This window comes from Crocodylus siamensis, chromosome 2 (genome assembly GCF_052110815.1).
Source record: "Crocodylus siamensis isolate JL-2025a chromosome 2, ASM5211081v1, whole genome shotgun sequence".
Classification (NCBI taxonomy): domain Eukaryota; kingdom Metazoa; phylum Chordata; order Crocodylia; family Crocodylidae; genus Crocodylus; species Crocodylus siamensis.
In genome coordinates, this window is record NC_143396.1 from 116,476,797 (window position 1) to 116,504,356 (window position 27,560).

A 27,560-nucleotide genomic window follows, 5' to 3' on the forward strand; every position below is an offset into this window, starting at 1 on the left:
AGGTCAAATGACCCTGGCCAGGTGATTACCTACCCTCCTTCTGAAGACCCCCAGGTAGGGGTGAGCACTACCTCCCTTGGAAGTTGGTTCCAGGTGTGAACTAGCGCCTCCTGATGTCCAGCCTGAATCTACTCTCAGTCAGCTTATGGCCATTATTCCTTGTTACTCCGGGTAGTGCTTGAGGGGAGCCAGGACTCTCCCATTACCTGCTGGCCCCCCTTGGCAAGTTTGTAGGCAGCCATGAGATCCCCCCTCAGCCTTCTCTTGTGGAGGCTGAACAGGTTCAGGTCCTGTAGCTTTCCTCGTAGAGCCTACCCTGTTGCCCCCAGTCATGTGAGTGGCCCTCCTCTGGACCCTCTTGATGCTATCCACATCCCTCCTGAAGTGTGGCACCCAGAACTGGATGTGCTACTGAACAGTAGTACCAGTTACTGCACAGTTAGTACCTGTTATTACAAATACTAAATGTAATGCACAGTAACTATATTACATGGCACATGGCAGTTTGTCTTCCTGACCTGCTGCATGCCGCAGAAGCTGCCTGTGCCACTCATGTCACATGCTCCAGGCTGACCAATCTGCATCTAAAATCAGCACCAAATCCTATTAGGCACCATTCAAGGGGAGCCAGAAGATTGATGATCACCACACTGCAGGTCCTTAGGCATCATAATTTTGTTAGCTGCTGCCACCACCAGGACTCGGTTTTTCAACAATGGAAAACCAGACAGAACGTTCTTGTTCATTGTTTGTACTGAGTGTAGACAGAAATTTAGGTACATCCCATATTTATATCTAAGAAATGACAAAGCAAGACCATTTGACTTGATCATTAAGCGCTAAAACGGTTAGTTAAACCCAGATATTTGCGGGGGAGGGGGTAATTGTTTTTGACTCCTGTTCACATTGGCAAAGCCATTTTCTGAGAACATTTACGCTCATGGAAAAAAAAAAAAATACAAATACTTAAGTTTGCTAAAATGCCAATACCAAAAAGCCAGTGACTTAAACCACATTTTAGCTCCCAGGAAATGGAGGCACTACCATCACTCTTGTAGCAGGGATACCACACTGAAGTAACCAGAACTTTCTAGACCAAATGTGAAGTTTAAAAAAATTGACTAATTTGGTTTTTCAAGAGCAATTAGGAACATACATTCTTGATGACCTTCACGGGAGTCAGCAACTTAAGTCAGATACAGCTTTGGGTAAGCCAACTGGACTTTGCCACTGCCACCCCCCCCCTATTATCTTCTCTACTTAACCTTACTCCAGAGGGCCCCCCCCACCTACTGCACTGTCAGTGGAAACTTATTAGTATCAAGGGCAATCACAGGCAGCTTGGGCATTCTAGGTGGCACAAGTTTATTCTGTGGTGGCAAGGTTGCCTAGCCTTGCCTGCTGTCATGCTTCACTTTCAGTAACCCAGGCAGGTAACTGTAGTTTTCTATTAAAATCACCAAACCAAAGCTGCAAGTTCTGTTTGCATGTTATGTCACCCCATGTGATTTAGCCAGTGTAAGAACTTCACCACTATAGGCACACCAACAGTGTAAAAGCAAATAAGCTGAGTTTTGTGCAACTGAGTATAAGAAAGTACTAGCAGCAGCCCAACAGAGAACAGGATAAGAGAACAAACACACACAAAGTTTTAAGGCCACTGTCTTTAATGGGTGTGGTCCTCCCACTGAACATTAATCACAGAGGGTTATTTGAGACAAACTGCTCCAGACAGAGGTGGTTTCATGCCTCCTAAGAATATTTCCACTAGTTTTGACATTATTTGCTGAATTCCTGCTTAGAGAGATGCCTAAAGTACTGTTCAAATACTTAGACTGGGAAGTAATTTTACATTTTGGGGATAGTCTAAAAACTGCTTTATACTGAGCTCTCCTGCAACAAATTAAAGATATCAAAGTTTCTATTTTTCATAAAGTAGAAGTTACAACTTCAGTGTACACAAATATATATTTTGGGGAATGGAAGAGGCAGAGGCTTCACTAAGTTTTTGGTTTTTATTGTAGTAGTTCTGGATCCTAGAAGGACCATTTAATATAGTTTAACATATTTTATAAATATATTAACATTAAAATATAAAAATTATACATATATACAATTTGGTAAAAAGCCACAATTTTGGATGTACACTACTTGGTTTGGAAAGTAGTACCATATTAGTGGCAGGGGGAGGACAGCCATCTAGTTAGAGGGCGAGAGGGTGCACAGGTCTTGGAGGCTGCTTTAGCATGAGCAACACTCACTTTATCCACCACAGTAGTGCCAGGACACTTCATTATGTAGCCAGTTCTCACCTCTTCATGCCATCTCCCCCTTTTACTAGATAGAACCGAGCAGCATTCCCAGCAAATGAATGCACTCTCCCATATAAGCAGGATCTTTTCCTACTTGCAGGACCAGATTTCACTGGAGGACACGGAATTGCAATGGGTGGGCAAGGAGAAGCTTGTGAACAGGGGCCAACCAGGCAGTCCAGCTCACCCAGTCCCAATTAGCAGCTAGTTGCAGCTTTTTTCCAGAAGCTTACATTTACCCCATCTTCAAAAGTCATCTTAACTGAGCAACACTGACCTGTAGAAAAATAAGAGAGAATTAGTGATCTTTGCATGCCTTCTTGAAAGCAGTCTTCAAGAACAGTGCTATAACATACATCTTAGCTCCAGGAGTTTTGAAGCGGAGGGGTTCTGGAGCTTATAAATTAAGCTAACAACTTTATAATACAATGTCAAAGAAAGTAGAACATTGTAAAAATAGAAGTACAAGAGGAGGAAGCATCTGTTTCTGCTCCCACTGAAATGAAGGGCCCTACTAGTTCAGATGCAAACAGGATCAAATTGAAGCAACTTGTGAATGGGACCAGATATATATGCTCTCACCCCAAAACACCGGCCCCCTCCCAAAACCAACCCCCCCCCCCCCCCAACAAAAGCAGCCAGCATCTACATTTTAAAAAGTTTCCTCAGGTTGTGCACACTGGTTATTCTACAGTACCTTCAATTTGTTGTTGCCAGTACGAGAGGTTTGAAAGACATGGCTCACATACCAAATCTGGCCTACAGAGCCCTCCCTCTGCTGCCCCAGGTCTCAGTTGACCCATGTCTTTGCCCACCCTGCCCACCGGGCTTGGGACACAAACTGCCCGTTCATTCCACATGCCCAGACTGGCAGGGACCGTGTGTGGTAGTCCTGGACTGTTTGGGGAAAAACACATGGCCTAAATCCCAGAGGAGTTGGGAAGGATTCTGCCTGGAGCCCTTCATGTGGCACACTGGAGGCTGGGAAGGGGAGGGGCAGCCATTCATAGAGCCAGTCAAGCCTGTGGTGCCAAATGGGAGTTTACAGCCTTGTTTGAACTGAAGATAGGGGCACTCCACCTCCACCCCGTGAGCTAAATCAGGTCTTTTTTTTTTTTTTTGGAAAAAGAAGCCTCTGGGCTTGGGCCTGCACACAGGACACCTGCCAATAGATTAGCTGAAACCCCAGGCTGACAAGTCTGGGTTGGAGGGTACTTGCCATCTGGATAGCACCACATATACAATTTGAACGATTGAGCTCTGCTCAATCAAGAGCATTTGGAACTGATTTGGCTAATTTGAGCTAGAATATGAGAAGCATAAGAAAAGGAGTTCCTGTGCAGGGCTCTAAAAATGGGTTACAGCAGGAAGGAACAGTAACTAGACGGTGTATATACATCACTAGTGATTCATATAAAAGAAAGATACATTTTTTTGCAATTAAAAAAAAAGCCTCAAAAGCTCACGGCTCCCCGCGGGTCAGTAAGTCTGGGCGGGGAGCACGTGATGAGCTAGTTGCCCAACCCACCCAGGCCCCGTCCCGCGCCCTTTCCCGCGTGTCCCTCGCTCCAGTCAGCTCCGCCACCGACGGCGCGGTGCGAGCCTTGCCAAATAGCGAGGCATTACTCTTCCATGTCTAGGAAGGGAAGCTGCCACAGCCGGCAGGTCCCACGGATTCATGGAGCACCACCCGCCCCCGCAATGGCGCCTACCTCAGAGAGGCGCCGCCATCCTGGCACCGCACGCCGCCGCCCGGGCGCTTCTTTACCCCCCGCATCGCCGGCAACCGCCGCCACCAACGACGCGAGGGGGCCGGAAGCGCCGAGACCACGCGGCGAAGGGGAGAGTAGAACCCTCCACAGACCAGCCCGCGCCCGCGGCTCGCTGCCTAAAGAGGAAGTCCTCCCCCCGCCCGTCTCCTGATATAGGAAGCGCCTTTCCGGGTGACGCCAAGGCCCCGCCCCCTCCTCGGGCTGGAAGGGGAGGCTCCATGGGCCGCGCCTCCTCCCCCTCCGCCTCCTCCCGGCGCAGGCGCAGAGCGCCCTGCTCGGTGCCTGCCGCCTGAGAGGGTGGAGCTCTTTGCTGTCAGAGAGCCCTGACTGATAGGCGCGCCCCAGTGGCCCCGCCCCCGAGGGGGCGCTGCCCGCAGCCCCCAACTGTGTCTCAAAGTGGGCGTTCCATCTCGTGACGGCGGCAGCGCGGCCCTCCCATGATGTCACGCCGCGTGAGCGGTGACGTCACGGGCCAGCTCTTGCCCGGCCGTTGGGCGCTCAAGTGCGTGGCGAAGTGCAGTTTCAAGGCCCAAGTGTCTGAGCCCCTGGTGCTGCTGGCAAGTGGTTCCCTGGGGAGAGCTCTCCCAGCATGTGGTGGGAGCCAGGGAGCTTGGGAGTCGGGGGGTGGAGCTTCCTGGGGCGCAGCTGACATGTTGGAGGTCGCTGGGGGAGAGGAACAGTATGGAAACCCCTGGTGGAGGTCCTGCTTGCTGTCCCTCGCAGCCCCAGCTTCTGTGCAGCACCCAGAACTGGGAGATGGTCAGACCTAACATCCAATCCAGTGTTATGTGGTGGGAGCTTTGGGGGTTATCTGTCCGGTGGCTTGCCAGCGAACATGGGAGACCATCCTAAGATGTACTAACTTTACTAGACCACACCAGGGCTGCTCAACCACTGGCCCGTGGGGCAATTCAGGCTGGCAGAGCCATGGCAACTGGCCCACATGGCTGGCTCCCTGTGGGTTGGGAAATTTGGCAGTGGGGGAGCAGTAGCAATAAATACAGATTTCCAAGCCCCACCAGTGACTGGGAGCTGAGCCGTGCCCGCATCCCCCCATGCAGCCATGTTAGCGCCAGGCCGTGCCCCCTCCTACCCATGGGTCCAGGCCCTGCATTTCCTGCTGTGCAGCTGGGTTGGGGCAAGGCCACACACACTGCTCCTCACACAGCCAGATTGGGGCTGGGCCGTGATCCCTTCCTCTGCTGGGCTACAACTCCGTCCCCTGTGTGCCAGGCCAGGGCTGGGGCATGACCCCTTCCTGTGCTAGGCCACAGAGGGGACTGGACAAGTGGATATGAAGATGTAGCAACTCATGGACAAGATGAGCAGCCATACATTACTAGAGGGCAAACTAGCTTCTGTCTATTCCCAATGTCTGCCTCTTGCCTTCCGTCACCTCCCCTCTCCTCAGCAGAGCATACTGTGCATGGTCGCATAGGTGCTGGGCCATGCCTGCTTTTCTCTGGCAAGGCTGGGCTATGCTCCCTCCCTCCCTGTGGGTCTGGGTTAGGGCTGGGCAAAGCCCCTTCCCCTGTGTGTCTAGATTGGGGTCAGGCTGCCTGCTCCACCCATGCTTCAGTAGCCCACTTGGAACCACTGGCTGGATCCAGGGGACAGACCGAGTTCTGTTCATCCGGCCCGCCAGGCAAAAAGGTTGAGCACTACCGCACCACGCCACCCAAGGGTTTTGCAGCTGTTGCAAGTGAATGTGAGACAAGGCCCTATGCCTGAATTTCTGCAATTGATAATGCTTGTTTTTAGGCTAATTACATCTTGTGTTATACACATGGACTTACACATGTACTGTTTTTCTTTCTTTGATTTTGTAGTCTAGAAATCAATAAAAAGCACTTACCTGCTAAGTGTGGTATTTGATGTCAAACCAAACTGCACAGGACACGTTGGGGATACTGCCAAGTATTTGGGTAAAAGGCGGATTCACAGAATAAATAACAGCAGTAAAGATGTCACTGTATAATGAGAAGATCCTCTCCCATGGTGTAGGCAACACATCAGTAAGAGAAAGGGAGGCTAGAGCTTACTTGCAGCAGTCTTATCTGTATTATGATCCCTAGACCTCTGATGGATCAGAGCCAATTGTTTTATACCAGAAGAGCCCCTGTGCTTTAAATATACTTATACTTGTGCATGTCTACACATGCACTTGAATGCACAGTAGCTTATTCTACTGCACATTAAATTGTCATGTAAAAAAAAAGGTAATTACACTAATATGCAGTAAAATAAGCTACTGCACATTAAGCATCACTTTCGCTACTGAGCATTAGAGCAGCCTAATGTACTTTTATTTAGTACCTCACGTTGGAGGTACTAAATTTAATGCACATTTGGAAAAGTACATTAATGCACATGTAGACATGCCCCCTGGGTTACATTTCTTCTCCCCCCATCTATATCAAAGAGTCACTGCCATTTAAATTGTCACTTGGCCCATCATGTCAAGAATTCAGTGTGAACCCAATTTCTGTCAACCTCCACATTCCCATGTCCCCTATTCTTTGCCATACAAGGGACTCTGTGTATATCTATTCCTCCCTCCCATGAAGGCAAATGTCTTTGATTTCCTCCCCATCCTTCCAAGGGCTATCTGTGTACCCATATTCTCCCCCTTTCCATTTGAAATCTCCGTTTCTCCCATACCGCGTTGAACTCAGCAGGACTTCTCTGTGCACCCAATCTTCTCCTTTACCTGTACCAGGAGTTCTGGGCCCCTCTATTCATGTGTCTGCTATCTCCTTTTTTTCTTTTACTTCCACTTGTTTTTAAAATTGGACAATCAGCAGAACTGAGCTAGGGACCTGCTAGCTGGAATGTTAATGGTTGACAGTTACACAAAGTATCTGCAAAGTAGATGTCAGAGGGATTCCATGGGTTCCCACATTGCCTACCTTTGGATTTTTTAGTTTTAACAAAATCAATAGGAATCTGGCCACAGATGTCAACAACACTCTTTGAAATTTTGCAATTGATTGGCCGCAACATTCGAAGCTTAGTGCATGAGAAACAGACAAAGAAGTCCCACTGAGTTGAGTGTTTCATACTAGTCCTGCCAGAAAATGGTGGTTATACAAGCTGATTAGAAAAATTAAGAAGTGATCAGAATTCAGGATTGCTCTCATATACCTCTCCTCTCAAACTACTATATTCAGATGTTACTTAGGCAAGCTATCAACATAACCACTGGGTGGCTCTGCTGTCTCACTATTTGGGCTTGATATTTAGCAAAAATGTATTATTCTCTGAAAGTTGTTGGGTTCAAGAAAGTTCATCCACTGTTGCTTACAAGCATGTAAATATACAATCTAATGATGAATGTCATGTAGGGTTACAGTGTTCTTAATGGATATATCAAGCTACCGAATATATATTATATTTTCAACCTGTTATGCTAAATTAACATGCCAAATGCTTTACAAATCCATTAGCTTCTACTGACATGGCAAAATATTTTAATTAAATGATGACAGTATTACAACTATTCAGGCTCGCTAATGGAGATAAACATGGTCTTCAAATATCTATGAGGACACAATTTATGGGATTTTAAAGTATCACTGTGGTACTAGTAGTTTCCCAGATTGTTAGTGAAAACAGCCTTTGTACCAATAGCCCATTGTTAGGAACTGTGCCATGTTGGCAGGAGAGACTTCTTTGATCTTGGTGATCACATTTACAAAATGATGATGGATGAAGGAGATGTGCTATGCATGCAGACAACACTGCTGTGTTTGTAGCTGGAAAAGTGCAGTCATAGTTGCTGCTATATATATATTTTTACAACATTTAGAATTGACATCAATCTTTTTGTAATCACTTGGCTGGATCATAAAATGTTATAAAATAAATAGGAATGGGTTTATAGGCCTCTGAGATTTTCAGACTTTGGCACCTTGGCAGATTTTTCACTTCCAAGAATAATTTATTTTGCTAAAGTGAGTAGAGTTTGTCTGCATTTTTGAGTGATAGCTGGACAACCCTGTTTATCTTCTAATTGCTATCTTGCAGGGATAGTGATGGATTATATTCATATTCAGCACCTAAATACATTTATGTGTAACAGTGACGCTTTCCTGACATTCCAGCCAACCTTCTAGCTTGCCATCACCTTCTGTATTTGAATGGGTAGTTCAGGAATTGTAAATTAATAAGAGAAGGCCAGATTTTAAAGCTATTTAAAAATATAAATTATGTGTAATGCTGACGGGGGCTGTCTACACAGCACAATATCTGTGCACAGAGATACCCAAGCTAGGTTAGGTACCAAAGGCTTTTCAGCAGGGATGTTTAGTCTGGGTATAGTGCAATATTAATGTGGTTGCACAGAATTTGGTACCTGAGCTAGCTTTCTAAAGGTACTTGGACAGGGCAGCACATTATGCTACATAGACTTACCCTGAATTAAATTATACCAAAGAGAGAGTGGTTTGAGAACAGAATCAGATCCCCAAAGATACAGTCTCAGGAGAATCATAGTTAGAGCTCCTGGACTATAGTTTTGTTCTTTAGTTTCAACACACATTTTAATCTATGCAATTGTCATTTTTTTCTTTTTTTTGGAATTGGTCAATCTTGAACAATGTGAAACAAATGTCTTGATCACAAGGGGTGCAAAATCAGAACAGCTGAGGCACAGTTGACAGTATAAGCTGGTGACCATACCTCCAGTATGCCTTTTTTCCTTTTGTACTTCCCTGAAGATCAGGATTTAAGATCAAGGTAGAGACTGAAACTTAGCTATTTGAAAAATGGGAGCATTCCTTTTAATGAAGACATATTCATTAAAAGGAAGGAATAAAAAGGTTTATTTTCCTTTTTCTGTTATCTCTCTCTGTTAAGTGTTGGTCAACAAACGTTCGGTTTTCTCATTCCTTTTCCTCTACTTTTTTGCCTGGGGCAAGCTTGGTGGGGCAGCAGCAGTTTTCTCCTGTAAATAAATTACACTGGAAGAAAATAAACTGCTTAAAGTTCTCATTGCTACCCAGAAAGGGATTTACTAGCCCAAGGCTGAAAGTGTTTTCACATACTCTGGGCTAAATTCTGCTCTCCAGTTACAGTGAAATGAACGCAGTATAACTCCTTTGGGTTTTGATTAATCCACATGGGGAACACAGTTGTACAATTTGTACAAGTTGGGGCAGCAGCACTGGAGGATTCACCTCAGAGAGCAAGGTTGTGGCACTGTTACACCATCTTGTATTTTCTGTCCAGAGAAGGCAGTGTTAAAATCTATTACAGACTCCACGGACAATACCCCGGCTAAAGCCGCCTTGACGATGAATCAGTGCTGATACTAGATGCTCTAGTCCACTTACTCCTCTTCTTTTTTGGACTGTGTAGAGGCCTGGTACGAGATTACAAATAATATGGACTTCTGCACCTTAGAAACAGGCCAGGTGTCACTCTGACTTTATATTGGAGTAACAGAGAATTAGTATTTTCCAGTGAAAAAAAATATTATTTCCAGAGTGGATTGCTGGTGATGAAACTCCTGGAGATGAGGCAGGGAGGGATGGCTAGTGTATGAAGCTCCATTTTATGTCAGGCTTTTGTTGTTGGCCACTTATTTTCCTGGAAAACTAGGGCAAAGTAGAAAAGATTGGAAAAACGTGAGTCCTGTAAAGCAGCTTTGATCTTAAAAGGCCAGCTTTTATGTTATTGCTTTGTACTATGACTACTGAGCGTTATTTCAGAAAGGTAACATTACTCCCACTACAGTGCAAAAGGAAAAAGTCACATTGGAGGTATGATCATTAGTTTATACTGTCAGTTATACCTCAGCTATTCTGATTTTGCACCACTGGTGCTCAAGACTATGCTATGCAAATAAACAATGACTTTATCTGATGTGTCTGAATTGTTTTAAATCCCAGTGTTTTCTTTCTAAAAAGGGCCCCACAGTTAAGGTGCAAACACTCTCAGTTTCTATAAAAAGTTGCACCATAGGAATGTTTTTAAAAACACCTGAGCTACTATTTACTGTTGTTTCTGCTACTCTTATAAAATTTAAGTCATTGTATTCAATATAAAAGAAACCCAACATTAAAAGATATAGGTTACATCACCTCTGTATAATGAACAGAATGTTTCATACATTTTCTCTTTCTCCAAGAAAACTGTTAGCTTTTGTTTGACTAGGTAGCACTAGGGTGAAATGGTTCATAGACTTCAGTGCATGTTCTTTCTTTGGTCATTCATAGTATTTTTATGGGCTTCTCTAAAGCCCCCCCGATGCCTAGCAAAAGCTGCTGGACTGGCTCAACTACTGAACAATGTTCCTCCAAACTTCACCTCAGGGCCAATACTTCAAATACAGTCCCCTTGCTATGAGTGTATCGAGATTTGGAAATGTTATTCAAGCACATACACAATTTCTGGCACAGGAAATAAAAAGCAAGCAGCAAGCAAAAGCTGTAAAACAAGCAGTTGCATAGAGCAGTAATATCCCCCTATTGACAGAGTAAGCAATATGAAAAACTTTCATGCAGCTAACGTGCTCTGGACTGTGTTACACCTCAGAGTCAAGACACAATAGCTGTCAAGAAGCCCAGAGGAGAAGAACTTCTATAAATATAAAAATCACTACCAAATAGCAGTTTGTTTTCTTATCAGAGTTTATTTCTGCACCTCAGAGATCATGCTACTATCAGAATAATATTCAGGTTTCTTTTAAATTTAAATTTAAAAAATTTTTGAGAAAAATGTTTCCAGCAATTTTTCATTCAATGTGAATGACAAGAATATTACATCTATAAACATTGAAATATCTATTTAATTTCTTCCTGAGGAAGTTTCACATTTTAAGCAATCAAAAAGGGTATTCTGTACAAGCTAGCCTGCAAATCAATCAACTCATTCTTTTCTCACAGGTAAAGCTGGGAAAATACCACAACATTTTCAAGAACATTTGCTTAAATACTTAAGTGAGTTTATATCCTCTGTATTTATACCCCTGTATGTTCACTTTTTGCAAATACCTGTGCATTGATTTTTACTGGAACAGATGTTTGTGGAATGCAAATTTCAAAGTCAAATGCTTGGGTATTTGCAGAAGAGAAATATTAAGTTCACATACACAAGTATTTGTAGGGATTGCTTGCGCATTTACCCACCACAGAACAAAACCATACCACATGATCTATTTGACCATCACAACTAAACAACTCAGCGTGACGATTTGCAATAAACTCCTTATGATCAATCAGTACATGAAACAATAAATAAAAATTGACAGCATCATTTGTGAAAAAGTGAGTCCGTTTGAAATAAACCTGCAACTTGTCTGAAGATAAACTGTGAAAAGAAGAGGGTAAAATTGTCAGATAAATTCTGTCTGTGAATTGCTTGCTCAGCTCCACTCCTGCATATTTGATTTGAGCTGTTGTACACAAGGTCTGGAGTCTGCATGTTTTGCTGAGACTCATTGTTCATCACTAAGCAGGCTGACCACCCAGTAAAAGCCAAGCTCATTTTTATGGGCTCCTGCTGAATACTGAAAAAAACATATTTTAATAGATTATTTCTGAAGAAAAAGATGTGGATATATACCTTCTTTGCCATTTAGAAATACATTTAAGCTCCACATATCTGGAAATTCAGAGCAGTAAATCTATCATACTGTTGTCAACTGAAAGGGCAGCATGATCTTGCCTGTAATTATCCATTTGTGTGTGTGACAGTAGTATTTTTAACGCGCCATGCAACCTTTGCTGGATCTTACTAGAAATGCTGATATTTAAGAGCCTGATCCTATAGATCTTACTCAGGCATTGACTTTAAGAGGAGTTTTAACGGATAAAAAATTCAGGATCATGCCCTGGGACAAAAGCTGAAATCCTTTTGTTCATAGCATTTACTTACATGAAAGTCCCATTGAATTTAACTGGAGGTTTTCTTGAGTAAGACCTGAATGATATGGCTCTACAGCTTGATTGTCACTTAAGGCAGTAAAACCTCTCTGAGGGAGATGAAGGTGAGAAAATCTATTAAAGGATCCCCTTTCAGAGTTCCTCCACAATGTTTCACTTCAAGTTATGAGGGCTGCCAATGTACTCCTTTCCTGAGTATGAGTCTTGGCCCAGCCCTGCAAACCTGGAAGAAAATTTAGCTATTTGAAAAACCATGTCTATCCTGTGCTCTGTACTCTTCTCAGCAATGTGATGGTTCTACCAGATCTTCACATATCCATGGTGCCAAAGGTCCCTATGCAAGGGGTACCTCCCAGGTCCCATCAAAGGACTCTATGGAATGGGACCCATGGCTCTGAGATACCCTATCTGCATAAAATCTCTGGGTGCACAGTGAAAACATTTAGCATATTCTACTCCAAGTCTTACCCAACCTGAGGTTTTCCATTCTCTGGCCCACCTGCGTTCCATCTCCTTATAGATCTAGGTTGTGCAGACTCCTTTGTGATGTCCCCGTAAATTATGATTGTGCTATAAACATGGTTGGCACCCATCTGTCTAATATATGGGAGAAGAGAGATCTGTGTACAGGATGTTCCCTCCACATGTGGAAATTTTGGGGACCCGATCTGGCCCGAAATTTGTCTTGCAATTACTGCTTTAAAGAACAGAGTAACTACAAACCAAAGTACAAAAACTCTAGGGCCAGATTCTATTCTACCTATTAGGCTTCTAAGTGGACTTAGGCATGTAAATGCAATTCTATTCTACTCTACTCAAATCCTTTGAAATGAATTAATGCATGTACTTTTGTAACATATCAACATCTTGCCCTTAAGGGTGAATAACAGGAAAAAAATCAGTGAGGAGGAGGACCCACCCAACCTTTGTCTAGTTTTTTTTTTTTCAGGGTCTCAGACTACAGTAGAATTACACTCAGGCACTTAAGTCAACTACAGTAAAAATCTTGTTATCTGGCATGAGTGGGGAATGGGGGTGCCGGTAATCTAAAAACGTGGGTTACCTGAGGCACAGGGTTTTTTGACCAGATGTGGAGCTGGGGGAGGAGGGGTAGGGCAGCCACATGTGGAGCCTGGGGGCAGAGGGGGGAGGTGGCGGTGGCCGGGTGTGAGCTTCCCGCCACCCCCACACGTCTCTGGAAATTCCAGTTAATAGAAATGCTGGTTAGTAAAATGCTGGATAACAGGGCTTTTACTGTAATATTTCTTAATAGGTGGAATAGAGTCTTGCCTCTGGTATTTTGTACAAAGCCTACAAATGCTTTTTCTTTTTACTGTTTGGTGAGGTTATATTTGCAGTAAAAGTGAAACTAGTAGCACTAGATAAAATCTTAAGTGTCTCCTCCTGTTATTCAGCAGTTGTTGCAAATCCATACAGCAATTTGTAAGTCACATTAACAGCCTATAGCATGCAGAGGAATTTTCCTTCATAGATATTGAGAGGACTTTTCCCAGAGTTTTAGACAACTCAACTGCTGAGCCTAATTCACTAAAGTTCTGTCCTTTTAAATGGAAATGAAATCATTTTGTCTAATAAATAAAAATGATATTCAACTTAAATAACATCTATTCTGCTAGATCCTCTCTCTTGTTCATGCATTCTCCTTTAGGCAATAATGTGCTGAATACTGAATATTTTTATATACAGATTTGTATGTATTTGATTTTCCAGGCTATTAAAACTAGCTATTACAATACAAAATTCATAACTACTTAAAGTTACTAGTTAGAGGTACAATAAGGATCTTAATGTCTGTTTTCTATTTAGTCAATAACAAACTGGCTTCCATCCCATTGTCATTAAATTGTATAGTTTATGAACATGTAATAAAACAGTACTGATACATATAATTTTTTGATGCACGTTAACTGTCCATTTTAAGACAAATCTGGGGGACATATTTACTGAAAACTGTGTTGGGATAAAAATTACATCCCCCCCTTACTATACATAGACAGTAAGGTTGACCTACCATTGTGGTTTCTTTACTTCACATAGTATTTATTCATTATACTTTTTAGAAACACATGTAATCATATTTCAGTGAAGAAATACCAAGGCTAAAATTTGGCTCAATTTTAATGATCTGTATCCTAAAATTTGAAGCATTAACAATAACAGGATAATCTCATGTTTAATTTGATGAGCGATTAATAGCCTCAGTGAAAGTACACATTATTGTATAACTTAAGCATATGTGTTTGCACAATTAGTGCCTAATTTTATATCATGACTGCACAGTGTATATTCTCTTTTATTTAGCTTACTATGAACATTTAATTCCAACTATATTAAAAATTCATCTCCTCGGAGAAGGTGTATTAGCATATGCAAGTTACATATACTAAATTGGAGGACACTGGAACATCCTACACGTTTCAATCAGCATAAGTAAGATTTTAGAATACATACAGCTACTAACTGAATGAAAAAAGCATTAAAAAAAGCAGCAGAAATTAAAGTAATCTAAATATGGATCTGTTTCTGCTCTTATCAGAATTTCACTGGTGCAAGTCCACTGTGAAACAGACTTGGAGTTATTTATGACTTACAAAAATGTGAGATCAGAATCCAGGCCCTAGGTCTTGTAATTCACAGTACCTTGAGTAAAACATCTACTAACATTGTTTCATCAGTCCATTGTTATGGCATGGTTCACAGTCTAAGGAGGCTAAGACTTTCACTACGATTATTATCATTTTAGTTTTTTAACCTGTGCTGCATATATTTATTTTTCTTTTTAAAAGCAGAGTTGGTATTGTTCAGACACATGGTCTGTCTTCCATATTTTACTGTTTCACTGGACTGTATATAGGAGGTATCTTGGTTAAAAGCATACGCCAGGAACTTCTACGGGATCAACATCATCCTTATGATTTATCCTCATTGTGTGGGGTCAGGTTTCATATACCAACTTTTGTTATATGGTTTTAGCATGTGGAATCAGGATTTAGCTCTCAGGATTTAGTCTGTCCATTGTGTATACCTACGTAACATGGACTTGTACTCCTCAATTGTGTTCATATATTTTCAGGTATCAGGTTCAAAATTTGGCAAGCATATTCCAAAGGCAGGAGTACATTTGGTATTATTAAGTGCTACATTGTATTTTCTTACATTTCATACTGTATAAGACACATCATAATAGTCGAATAGTAAGAAAAAATGTGAGCAGGCAAACAATGGGCTACAAAATCTACATGAGACACAATACTCTTAGGTTGATATATAAAAGTGTAAATATTTACTATGAAACCCGACAGTTGTATCTTTACTTCTGAAGCTTATACCAGTTGCTATTGACTTCCACATGTGTGCACAGTAGTCTACAATAATTCCACTGGCCCAGAAATAATTAGGAGAATGACTTTGGGCCATCAGAGTTCTAAGAAACACCTACATTTTCACAATCCACATGCCAGCATATGGAAAGAATTTCATTCTTTTATACTCATTTGGAAAAGATATATTTTACAACACCACCTGGTAGCTATTGGAGGCTCTAGGTAAGATGACTGAAGTGCGGAAGAGCGATTCCAAGAAGCTTTCCTTTCAATGCTATCTCACTTTCTGCAGTTCCTGTCTCAGCCAGGATGGTAGCGGTTGTCCCAATTTATGTAGGAGTTTTGACAGTTCCACATTGTGATCTCTGTAGTAGCTTGACAGAAAAGCCCTGCACTGGTGGATATAATAAAAGTAGATATTTTTATTTAATGAAATACTATACGGTGCTACTGATCCCAGGTTTTGCAGTTTTACCAGTATCAGAACTATGCCAGGCTTTCGCTTACGATGTATACTTTCTCCTATCCCATGTATTACACACAAAATCTAAATTTTCAGGAGCTGAATGGCAGAAGCTTATATTACTGGGTGTATAATATTTCCAAAATGTACATTGCAATCAGAGCAACTGATTAGATTCTGATCTCAGAGTGTCCTATGTAAGTGTATTGTTACTCCGAGCTTATGCCAGTGTTAACTGAGAACAGAATATGATCCAAAAGTTTTTGGCTACTCATGACCGGATGTCTGTCGCTTGGATATTTATATTTTTCAGACACATTTAGGAATGACAAATACAATACAAACAAACTCTTCCCAAATCCTGAATGTCTTTTCTCAGTGATCATATACTATTATAACTCCACTGACTTCCTGTTTTATAGCAACTAGAGAGGAAAAAAAATCAGGTCCACATAGGACAACAGCAGTTACTATTGACCAAATGTTGAAGTCTTAATTCAGGTATTACTCAGACTAAACCAAATAGGATTTCAGTTTGGTCATGACAGAATAAAAAAAGAAGCCCTAAACTCTTGCTATGATTTCATCCCCTCATGAGGGATCTATATTTGGGCCTGAATGAAAATGACAGTATTGGGCCTAGAATAGGTTACTTTATTTGAACATTTTTTTAAATGGATATTTTCAAAGGCAATGGAAATCGAAACTGAACAGTTTTAAAATGTAATTGTGCAGAGAATCCATGTAACTACTCACAGACTAACTACTCAAGAATGGAACGTGTGGAAAGGAACAGGGTTAGCACCACATACACACATCTGGCCATGAATACTACAAAGCATGCACGTGAATTAATTATGAGTATGGTTCACTCCGGATGTGTCTACACGAGACGCTAACTGCACGGTAGCCTAAAAACACTGCACAGTAGCGCGTCACAGCTCAGATAGTGCTAATATGTTACAGAGCAGTATCATTAAGGTACTGCGCAGTAACTCTGGTGGCCGTGCATTTATTTAGTACTTAATTATACAAGTACTATATTAAATGCACTGTAACCACTGTGTATTAATGAATGTGTAGACATGCCCTCCATTCAGGAACCAGGATTTTAAGTTGTAATTTTTTTTGAGGGTTACTATTTTTTATAGTATGAGGAAAACATTTAAAGGACAATTTCAAAACAGGCTATTTTGTAGATACCTTTGGCCTTTATGCTTTGCATTGGAAATGAGAGATTGAAAAATGATGATCTACTTCATGCTTTCAGGAAGGTTTTAGTTACAGGAAGAGTTAGTATATGTAATTGCTTTTTCTTTTTTGTTAAAATTTTGTACATGCAATGTCTTTGTACATATACTGGGAACTCCTGTAAGCCATTCAAATACTAAAATGCTTTAGAAGAACATGGTTTACCTCAGAGTCCATAGGAGGGTATTTTCTGCCTTTGCTCTTTCCAAGACACTTCGTTTTTCCTTCTTCCAGGAGTTGACACCAGAAACCTTTATGTGAATCAAACCTGAAATGAATATTTTGTACACTTTTAATCCAACAAATAAGTTCCCACTCTTTTTAAGAATGTATTTATTACTTTAGTAACTTGATATTTTGTGGTTACTTTCCTCCTGTTATTCACGCACCCATTAACAATGGCTGGATTTGTTTTTCTTGAGGGAAAGACAAAAAGATAACGGTATTATTGTCACCTTTTTAGGGTCTGCAACTTTTAGGGTACACATAACTTAAGTACAGGCCCCATAGTATCTAGGTTCAAATAGACCCTTTCATTTTATTAGTTACGTACATAGTCCTATGAGCTAGATGTTATACAAACATGTAAGAGGACAGACACATCCTTTTCCTGAGACGCTTATAATCTAAATAGTCAAGATGGACATGCTTGTTTTGAGTAGTACCTTATTTGAGCATTGTTTTATAGAAAACTAAGGAACTATTTACACAGTAAAGGGCTATTTACTCTGGGTATAGATGGTAGAATTGGTCCCCAAATGGTCAGGATGATGTTTGGCAGATGTCACAGTAGCTCCAGAGTTGAATGCAGTCCTGTCTTTTAACATATTATGGGTGCAAAGAGTAGGGTAAGAGAAGAAAGGAGTAAAGTAATAGGAGCAAGAAAGAAGGGAATAGGATGGGGGATATGAAGTTGGAGTTGAGATAGGAGAGAAAATGAAGGGGGGCGGGAGGGAGGGTAGATGGGAGAGGAAGGACCAAAAAAAGTAGCACAGAAGTCAGAGAAACTGACCCTAGCTGTGACAACCGCTCAACCAGTCACCCGAAAGAATGAATGTCCAGAATATGAACCGGGGCATAGGTGATGGGGAAAATCAGGCCCAGACAGTACAATAGCACCTAACATCAAACTGAAGCAAGCATAAGCTAATTATAACATGACTTCTGTTCAGGGGATTGTAAGAGCAACATCCCTTACTGTTGCTGTGAAGAGACTCTCCCCTCCTGAGGGCTGGTACTATCACTGGGAGCCCTCTCCCCACAAAGCAGAAGCACTTTTAGTTTGGTGCCTTAGACTGGACACAGTACCTTCCGTTTGACTGTGGGCCTCTCTCCTCACTCACTGGTACTCTAGAGAAGTATTGTTATACTATTCCCAATTCACATATACCTTCTTAGGTAGTTGAGATTAAAACCAATGCTTGTTCAACTATGGATTAAAGGTGATAATGATATTTTACACTGAGATCCCACAATAATGGGTAATCAGAGACTTTGACTGTACAGTAATACTAACTTTAAAATATCTTTACCAAACCTGCAATATGTGGCTCCTACCTGGCTTCTATCAGTTAATGACAAAACTTCTGCTAATTTTTATGGGAATATAAGATTCTCTCTGCTCTTCCTAATGTAACACACACACTACAGATAGCACACGCTACAGATAATCACATTTACAATAACACACATGTATTATAAATGCTTGTTTATTTTGGTATGACTACTGTACACAGCCATCCATGGCATCATTCATCAGGCAAGAACTACATTCACAGGTCTATATATAGACACAAGCTCAGTGTGAGTTAGTGATCTGGATAGATGCTCTTTGCTTTTTGCATATCAAATCAACTGATCATAATAAATAGCATCTATGCAACTGTAGCAGGACATGATTAAACTGACTCTGTATTTAAGAGCATGTTGTAAGGCTCATATCAGGACCTCAATTAATGCCTGCAATTTCCCAGGATATGAGTAGGAGTTGAGCATGCTGATCAAGGGTATGGCTTTAGCCTATAAGCACAGATGTAGGTAACTGCTTTGACTGTATAAGGCAAACTATATCCAGTATGCAGTGACAGAATCTCATGGAGTTAAACTTCTAGTGAGCAATTACAGTGCAGCCCACATACTTTTAATTGTGCAACACCTCTGATTTCTGGGATGTTACTCATTTTATAGGAAACATTTCACAAAATTTCCATTTGACCACAAAACAATATAAAACCTGCCGTCAGCCAAACAATTCTAAAATTTGGAGCTAAAGATTTAGCACCCTTAAATTTTTGTAATAGATTCAGTATTTTCAGTGTGCTGCAACACAAAGCTTTGTGTAAGAAGTCAGAGTTGCAAGCAGGCTAAATTGCCCCCATCGGGCCTGGGTTACTGAGTGGTCTAACTACCCCCAGGTGGCCCCAATAGCCTGCATGGGCATGAACGCCTGCTTATAAACAGCAGGTTACTTACCAGATGCCTCTCTGTCTAGCTTTGACTACCTCGTTCATAGTTTCCCAATTCTTACCTATACTTGCTAGTCCTTGGGTCCTGCCTGTTGTTCTTTGTGACCTAGGTCAACCTAACCTTTCCTGACATGGGCTGCCCTTTGTGACTTGACTTCCAGGTTAAAACCACAAGTTTCCAGCGCCTGGAGAAGACAGCTGCCTGTATTTACCCTCACCATTGATCCCCTAACTCCTCTGTAGCAAAGGCAGTACAGGTGCAGTGGAGCAGCAGGCCCTGCTGCAGAGGGGAGCACTACGGAGGGAATGGGTGACATGATGCAGTTTTGTATTACTGATTCCCCTGTATTGGCTCAGACCTTTATGGGCTAGATAGGCTGCCAACCCATCCCAGGTCCTGTGTTTTTTTCCTGGTTTCCTGTTGGGTTCTGCTTCTTGGCTTCCTGGCTTCATTCCCCTGACCTGTGGGTTTTGGATTCCCTACTCTAGTTTGGATCTTTGCTTCCCTGACCTTGTCTGTCCTTCAACTCCTGAGCTGTGTCGCTCTTGAGTCAAAACTTGACTGCCTGTGTCCCTGTTATACCCCTAACACCACAATGGGCCCCCACCACAGAAAGGATGTGGACAAATTGGAGAGAGTCCAGAGGAGGGCAACAAAAATGGTGAGGGGGCTGTGGCATGTGACTTTTGAGGAGAGGCTGAGGGCACTGGGCTTATTTAGTCTAGAGAAGAGAAGAGAAGAGTGAGAGGGGATTTAACAGCAACCGACAACTACCTGAAGGGGAAATTCAAAAGAGGATGGAGCTAGACTGTTCTCAGTGGTGGCAGATGACAGAACAAGAAGCAATGGTCTCAAGTTGCAGCAAGGGAAGTTTAGGTTAAATATCAGGAAGAATTTTCTCACTAGGAGAGTAGTAAAACACAAGAACGGGTTACCCAGAGAGATTGTAGACTCTCCCTCCCTGGCTGTTTTTAAGATCTGATTAGACAAAGCCTTGTCTGGGATGATCTAGTTGGGAATGGTCCTGCTTGGAGCAGGTGGTTGGACTAGATGACCTCCTGAGGTCCCTGCCAACACTAGTTTTCTATGATTCTATGAATGTCTGTACAGAGAGTCAGTCCAATGTAAATGGATGGATGGAAAGAATCTATTGTCAGTAAATGTGAAATTGCTCTAGGGTGGCTTCACCTGTTAGTGAAATACTGAGAATTGCTAATTGCTGAGTGTTAGTTCTAGGTGCATTCACACTTTAGTCAAAAGTGCAATAGTTCTCCACATTTTAATGCTTTAACTCAACTGGCACAACAGTATCAATTCCCCATTATGTGAATACTTAGGAAAGCTGCAAGCAAGAAATCTTATTTATAGATCTCCAGTAGATTTATTCAGATTTTACATTGTTTAATTTAAACAGAAATAAAAAAAAATCCCCCTCTGCCAATACAATTTCCCTATTATTTTTAGAATAATTGCTGGCCAATATTATTTAACCAGCAATTTAAACAGAAGCACAGTTTTTATGATGCTGCATGCCAAGTTTTACTTAGCTGACTGTGGGGGGAAAAAACACTGTATCAGCTAGTAAAAGGATGATGTAGGGGTATATTGTAAAATTTCAAATGCTTTCTCTGTTTATATTAAAATAACATGCCTTGTAACCAAAGTTTATTGACAAGTTTCATAGTGAATTAATTAAAATCTGTCTTTGTAAAAAAAGACTGTGAGATGCACTTCATCCATAAGCAAATGTTCTGAAACAACAGACTTCACATTATAATAGTTTAAATTCACAGCAAACCATACTATAAAGCTGATATAATCAGAGTCTACAGTCTATTAAAATTGCAGTACAATTTACACTTGCTTGATCAAAACACCAACATTGTAATCGCACTGTTTTAAGGGCAATGTATCAGTCTCAAATTAGGGCTATAAAATATTATTGATTCTAATGGGCAAAGGAGGACACTGTCAACTAGGACTCCTTGGCAATCTTCTGACATTACGGCCTGAAAAACCATAGGTAAACCTTCATTCTTACATAGGCATTTTATACAATGCCAATCACTTTCATATTTGAGTCTGCAATTCCTCCCTTAAAATTCACTTTTCACTGCTTAAATTCTTATCCTCTGTGCCTGAGCACAACAATTTATTTTGAAGCTTAATTGCAAGTTGTAAAATACATTGAGTTTATTGGATAAAGAACCTGTAAGGGCAAAAGATATGTTTTATGTTTCTTTCACCTAAAAATTCACAATACTTTAGATAGCTCTTTTTTACTACTTATATCTGTTACCAAAAGACAGACATGGCCAAATTCATTACTGATGTTACAACACTGCTTTAAATTTAAGGGATGAATTGTTCCAGAGTCTCTTTAATGGAACAAGTTGCTTTAATCTCAGTTACCCTCAGTGAACATTATCAGTGTTCAAGGGCAAACATGAAGGAAATGGATGTCACAGAATTAGATGCAGATGGGAATAATTCAGAGCACTGAGGTCAAGGGCTTTGGTGTAAAAAGAGAATGAGCTTTCAATAGAGCTACTCCAGGGATAAATTTGGCCCATTATGTCTTTACAATGCACTTGATTTTATCTTATAAAAGATAAAGTCCGTTTTGCTACATACTCCACAAAAAAGAACAGAACACAATTGGATGAAAACATTAAATAGAGAAATGTCTAGGTAAGAAAAGCATTCTTTCCTGAGAACTTGTTATAAAAACAGACAAAGAGCTTGTATTCAAAAGAGCAGCCTATGGCTATCAATCCTATTTTAAGGGCAAGTGAATCTAAATGTCAAAATCCCAAAGGTTTGTGTACATAAGTGTCTATTATATACAAAGAGCATGTTACATTGCTGAGATTGATATTGTTGAGTCTTTATTCCAGCTGATGCTGAAGTTAAGGGAAACTACCCTGCTGCTAAGTCTGTTTATGCATGCTGTACCTTATCAGGGTGAGGAGGAAATGGGAAGGTATCTCTCCCTTACCAATCCAAAATTCAAACAAAGGTTTCATAAACTAGGATTAGTAACGTGGCTTACATGAAGAATTAATTAAAGGAGAGCTGGTAGCTTCATTTTGCAATAATTTTGTTTACAAGAACCAATGTCATTTTGGGGATATAAAAATAAGATGGAGCCTCCTGGATCCCTGGGTCTAGTCTCCCCCTATTGTAGGCATCATAAATTGGTTAAGGTCTATCTAACATTTTGCCTGTCCTATTCCTAGTGGAAGGCAATTGACTTCAGTTGACAGATATTCCACCATTAGACTTGATCCTACAAGATAACAAGGGACTTCTGAAAGGTGCTGTGCACTCCCAGCTACCACACACAATATATGAACACCCTCCAAAAGCCATTCAGTTCCCACAAAATTAAGCCTATTCTTTTTAGGAATACAGGAACCACCAAAATGGAGGAGATGCAGCTAGTCCAGCTGGATCCATCTGGACCCATCTAGTCCAACAAACTATTTCCGATTGTGACAGGTAGCAAATGCTTCTAAAGGAGGTGTAAGAACCTTGTAGTAGGTAGAGGTGGGTTAATTTATCCTGCTGCGTATATGCACTAGAATCTCTAAACAACAGAGATAAGCCTGAACATTTTCCCAAAATGTTTACTGCCAATAATTACAGTAAATCTAGATATTCTTTATCTTATTACAAATTTCCACATTTATAATGAACCAATTAAAGTCTATTTCTAGCCCTGTCCTTTTTTTGTTAATATTTGGAGATGGAGAGCTATTTTTTTTGATATACTCTAGTTTTTCTCTCTTTCTGTCTCTCACTTTCTCTCTATTCATATATACTACACTGAAGCAGAAAGTTAAATACATAAAAACACAGTTACACTACTATCTACTTTTAAATTACTACATTATTTATACTGAATTATATAAATTATCAAAATTAACTCACGTTAGAGCTTCAGAGTAATTATAATGAGGAGAGACTCCCAGAAACTTCTGTACTTCATCCATCACAGTAGCTGGGTCAGTTCTCAGCTGCTGCCCATCAATAATTAGCAACTGCAAGAATAAAATAAAATGAATGTTACATTTAAAATTCATTATATTTCAAGCTTCAAACTAAAAGTTTCACCTATGTCAAGCTCATTCATTAAAAGGAAGAGAGGTGCCCCAGGGAATGGTAATAGGTCCAATCTTATTTATCATCATCATTTATGATCTGGGAGAGGGGTAAATGGCACACTAATTAAATCTGAAATGATTTTAAATTGGAAGCTGAAGGACCTAAAGAAATTAGAAATATTAGCAGGAAATTAAATGAGAATTTCACTGACAGGATACAGGCAGATACATCTAGAAACAATAACCTGAAATTGTGTTTGTGTGCGCGTGTGTGTGTGTCTGACATAACACTCTCCCCAGCTCCTTTTGGTACAAATGCTAGAGAAACCAACAGTTTGGGTGGGGAAGGGAAGGCTTTTGTTGATTTGCATCATGCTAACTAATAGGAAGGAACTGGTGGAAAATCTGGAGGTAGAAGGGAACATGGGTGAGAGTGATCATGAAATGACTTACAGTACTTCATGGTCCTAAGGATAAAAAAAAAAATCACTGGATTTTAGAAAACCAGACTTTTAACAATCTCATAGCTGTAACAGACAGGACCCAATAGGAGACAAGTCTAAAATGAGTCCAGGCAAGTTGGATGTTCCTTAAATAAGACAGGGTAGATTTGCACTGCATAGACTATTAAAGGCAGGGGGACTTGCTATCCCAACAGGAAGGAACAATAGAAGGCAGAACAAGAGACTAGATTTTCTTGGCTAAACTATGAGTTTGTCAATGACTTGAAAACTAAGTAGGAATCTTCCAAAAAATGGAAATGTGGCAACATTCTGGAGGATGAGTACAGGAGTACATTAAGAGCATGCAGAGGAAAATCTTGAAAGCCAAAGCACAAATTGAGATACAGCTATCAAGTAGCATAAAAGACAACCAAAAAACATTCTCTAAGTATGTTAGAAGTAAAAGGAAGATCTTTACTGAATGCAGACAATCTGAATGCAGACAATACTGAATGCAGTAATGGATGATGCAGAGAACGCTGAAATGTTTAATGCCTTCAATCTTCACAAAAAAGTCAACTATCAGCTGACAAACGTAGTCACTGTCAAGCATGAAAGAAATAAAATACACAGAATAGGGAAAGAACAAGTTAGAAATTACATAGTTGAGCTAGAGGCAAGAATTTTTGTGGGTGATAGCTTTTAACTGGACCAACTACGTGGTTGAAATAAACAAGCTTTCAAATACCATGCATTCTTCCTCAGCTCTTCTAGTTAAACTAGATGTTTTCAGGTCAGAAGTTCTTTGTTGCTTTGAGAAGTTAGATTAATTGGTGAGAGTTTACAGAGGGTGTAAAGGACTATTGTTCTTATCATCAAGGGATATGAAATCCAGCATCCCTGAAGTACCTATCCTGTCACCTATGCTCCAAAATGGGGCCTTTTGGAGAAGTCAAAATTAAGCATAGCATAGAGAGTATCATATTGATATACTGATACTGGGCCTCTAAAGTTTGGCACCAAAGAGATACTAATACCAGATGGCTGAATTTGAACTGCCTTGGTATGCCCTTGAAAATAAAAGCCCAGATTCTTCTCAGAGCATCTCAGGACTAGCTTAGTGGAAAGAGTGCCCCACACATCAGTGTGCAACCTCCTCCACCCCCTCCAAAAAACAAACAAAAACCCAACAAAAAACAAAACCCAAACAAAACCCAAACAAAAACCAATCCCATAAAATATCTGACTAAAACCTGAGTCATATGATGTACGCTGCCCCTGTGCTTTGCACTAGAAGATGCTAAGAGTCTATCACACACATAGAATCCAACCCTAAAAAATTAGGGCTGGAAGGGAACTCAGGAGGTCATCTATTCAACCCCCTTGCTCAAAACAGGACCATCCCCAACTAGATTGTCCCAGCCAGGGCTTTGTTGAGCTGCGCTTTAAAAACCTCCAAAGATGCAGATTCCACACCTCTCTAGATAATCCATTCCAGTGCTTCACCACCCTCCTAGTAAGAAGTTTTTCTTAATATCTAACCTAAACTTCCCTTGTTGCAACATGAGATCATTACTTCTTGTTCTGTCATCTGCCACCACTGAGAACAGTCTAGCTCCATCCTCTTTGTAAACACCGTTCAGGTAGCTGAAAGCTGCTATCAAATACCCCCTCAGTCATCTCTTATTCAGACTAAATAAGCCCAGTTCCCCCAGCCTCTCCTTGGAAATCATGTGCGCTAGCCCCTTAACTATTTTCATTGCCCTCTGTTGGGTTCTCTAACTTTTCCACATCCTTTCTGTATCTTTTGAGACATGCACTGAGAAAGAGAATATGCAGGAGATAGAACTTTGTGAAGTATGTGTCCTTAAAGCCTTGTCAGAAGCATGCAGCTTTCAGCTTTTGTTAAGCCATCTATTTTGAAATTCATGGGATACACAGAGCTAACAGGATACATATACCAGGAAACACATAACCACTGATGCTCAATGAGTGGCCCACAGGGAAGCTACTCTGTTAATACAAAGAAATTCAGGGCACCTGACATCCAGTAAGTAGGGTGCCAACTGAAGATCAGCGGAGCTGCAATGCACCAAATATTTTTAATGTGCAATAAGGCCACGCACCAATGAGCCTCAATGGATGTGTCGACATGCTAACATATTTGACACAGGCGCTAATGTGCCAAGGACTTTAATGAAGTACATGCATGAAGAAGAGCTGGCAGAGGAGCAGAGGCCCCAGTGCACAAGAGACACAATGCAGACAACTTTGGAAAAGATGTGATGGGCAAAGGAATTTGTACAGGCATTAAAAGACCCTGGAATGTGATAAGTGCTAGAGGCAGGAGTTGATACACAGAGGCAAATGATGCAGTGGGGACATAACCAGAGTGACTGAAGCAACTAGCTCAGGGAAGCACTAAGAAGCTGATGTAATTGAGGACAATTGGGTCTTAAGTCTTTACTCACCCAATTCTACCTTACTGGGATCACACAGTTCTACCTTACTGCCAAAGACAAAGATATTTCTGTGTATTTGAGGCTGCACAGTGTTCAGCATACCAAGCAAGTCTTTTCCCAACCTCATAAAGGGTTAATTTAATGCTGGCCAAGTTCTTATGTAGAGGGCAGATGGAAGCGTTACACAGCACCCACTCCAGTAATATACCATGATGTATCAAGTTTTGCTGGAAGCCCAAAAGGGCTATCAAGTGGATGAAACTCAGATGTACCATCAGGCACTAACTCCTCTGATTTGCTTTCTGCTGTGGCCGGTAAGGAGTCAGAAAGTGAAAGATAGTAAAAGAAAAGCAAGAAGCAAGCAACTCAAGCTGCTTACAGATATTAAAAAAACAAAAAATCCCAGAGCTTTACTTTAAATTGGAGTGCTCCTATGCCAAGCCCAGTGCATGCCCAGAAGAGGCATCACATTAGCTGGACCCAGCTTGCCTGACTTCCGTGTAGATTGAGCTCTTTAGTGAGGCTTTCTGGGCACTTATATCTAATAGCTGATTGCATCAGCTTTAAATAAAAGCACTACAAATCCCCACTGAAGTGCCTGATCTAAACCAATGCTGCAGAGTCAGGTCAAACTAACGTGCTGCTGCTTCTGGTAAAGCATGTTTTTGGGTTTTTTTTTTAAATGTCTGTAAGCAGCCTCAGTGTTCAAGTAAAAAAGGTAGTTTAGCAGGTGAAAGAGAGTAAGTGGTAGCCATGGTGTAGCTTCCTCAGCCCAAGGCTCTGAGATAAATTATAAATGTAAAGCCCAAATTTCTGTCCCTACTCCATTTGTTGACAAAGTCAGCTGTGCAGTACTGAGAGTTGTACATGCATATGACGTACCCAGTAGGGTCCAGCCATTCAATAACATGCCTAGGGGACAAGTGCCCAGTCACACTCTCATATATATATCCATGAATAGCGGTGTGTAGTAAAGAAGGCTTAGGAAAATATCCAAAAATATCATAATAGTATGATATATTCCAATGTATCAAATACAAATGAAAAAATATGTA

The 27,560-nt window shown here is 41.0% G+C and overlaps 1 protein-coding gene, 1 long non-coding RNA gene and 1 other non-coding gene across 5 annotated transcripts in view; all 3 read right to left on the bottom strand.

The window, feature by feature from the left end:
* Nucleotides 1-2,001: 2,001 nt before the first annotated feature.
* LOC149870659 (uncharacterized) lies at nt 2,002-4,261 on the bottom strand. Its single transcript, XR_016440482.1, has 2 exons — nt 4,025-4,261; nt 2,002-2,589 (listed from the first exon to the last, which is right to left on the bottom strand). It is a non-coding gene; the product is annotated as an uncharacterized LOC149870659 (long non-coding RNA).
* LOC149870660 (small nucleolar RNA SNORA24) lies at nt 3,867-3,996 on the bottom strand. The gene has a single exon (XR_016440902.1). It is a non-coding gene; the product is annotated as a small nucleolar RNA SNORA24 (small nucleolar RNA).
* A 6,444-nt stretch (nt 4,262-10,705) lies between the features above and the next one.
* The window catches only part of LOC149870661 (bifunctional heparan sulfate N-deacetylase/N-sulfotransferase 3), a 130,146-nt gene continuing 113,291 nt past the window's right edge, over nt 10,706-27,560 (bottom strand). For 2 of the 3 annotated variants that reach the window (XM_090036648.1, XM_090036649.1), the window contains exons 12-14: nt 23,428-23,537; nt 17,194-17,296; nt 10,706-15,708 (exon numbers count right to left, since the gene is read on the bottom strand). In XM_090036648.1, the coding sequence (XP_089892774.1) occupies nt 15,589-15,708; nt 17,194-17,296; nt 23,428-23,537 (333 nt within the window). In that variant the 3' untranslated portion in view covers nt 10,706-15,588. The remainder of the gene's footprint in view (nt 15,709-17,193; nt 17,297-23,427; nt 23,538-27,560) is intronic. The other variant, XR_016440808.1, reaches the window with a different exon arrangement.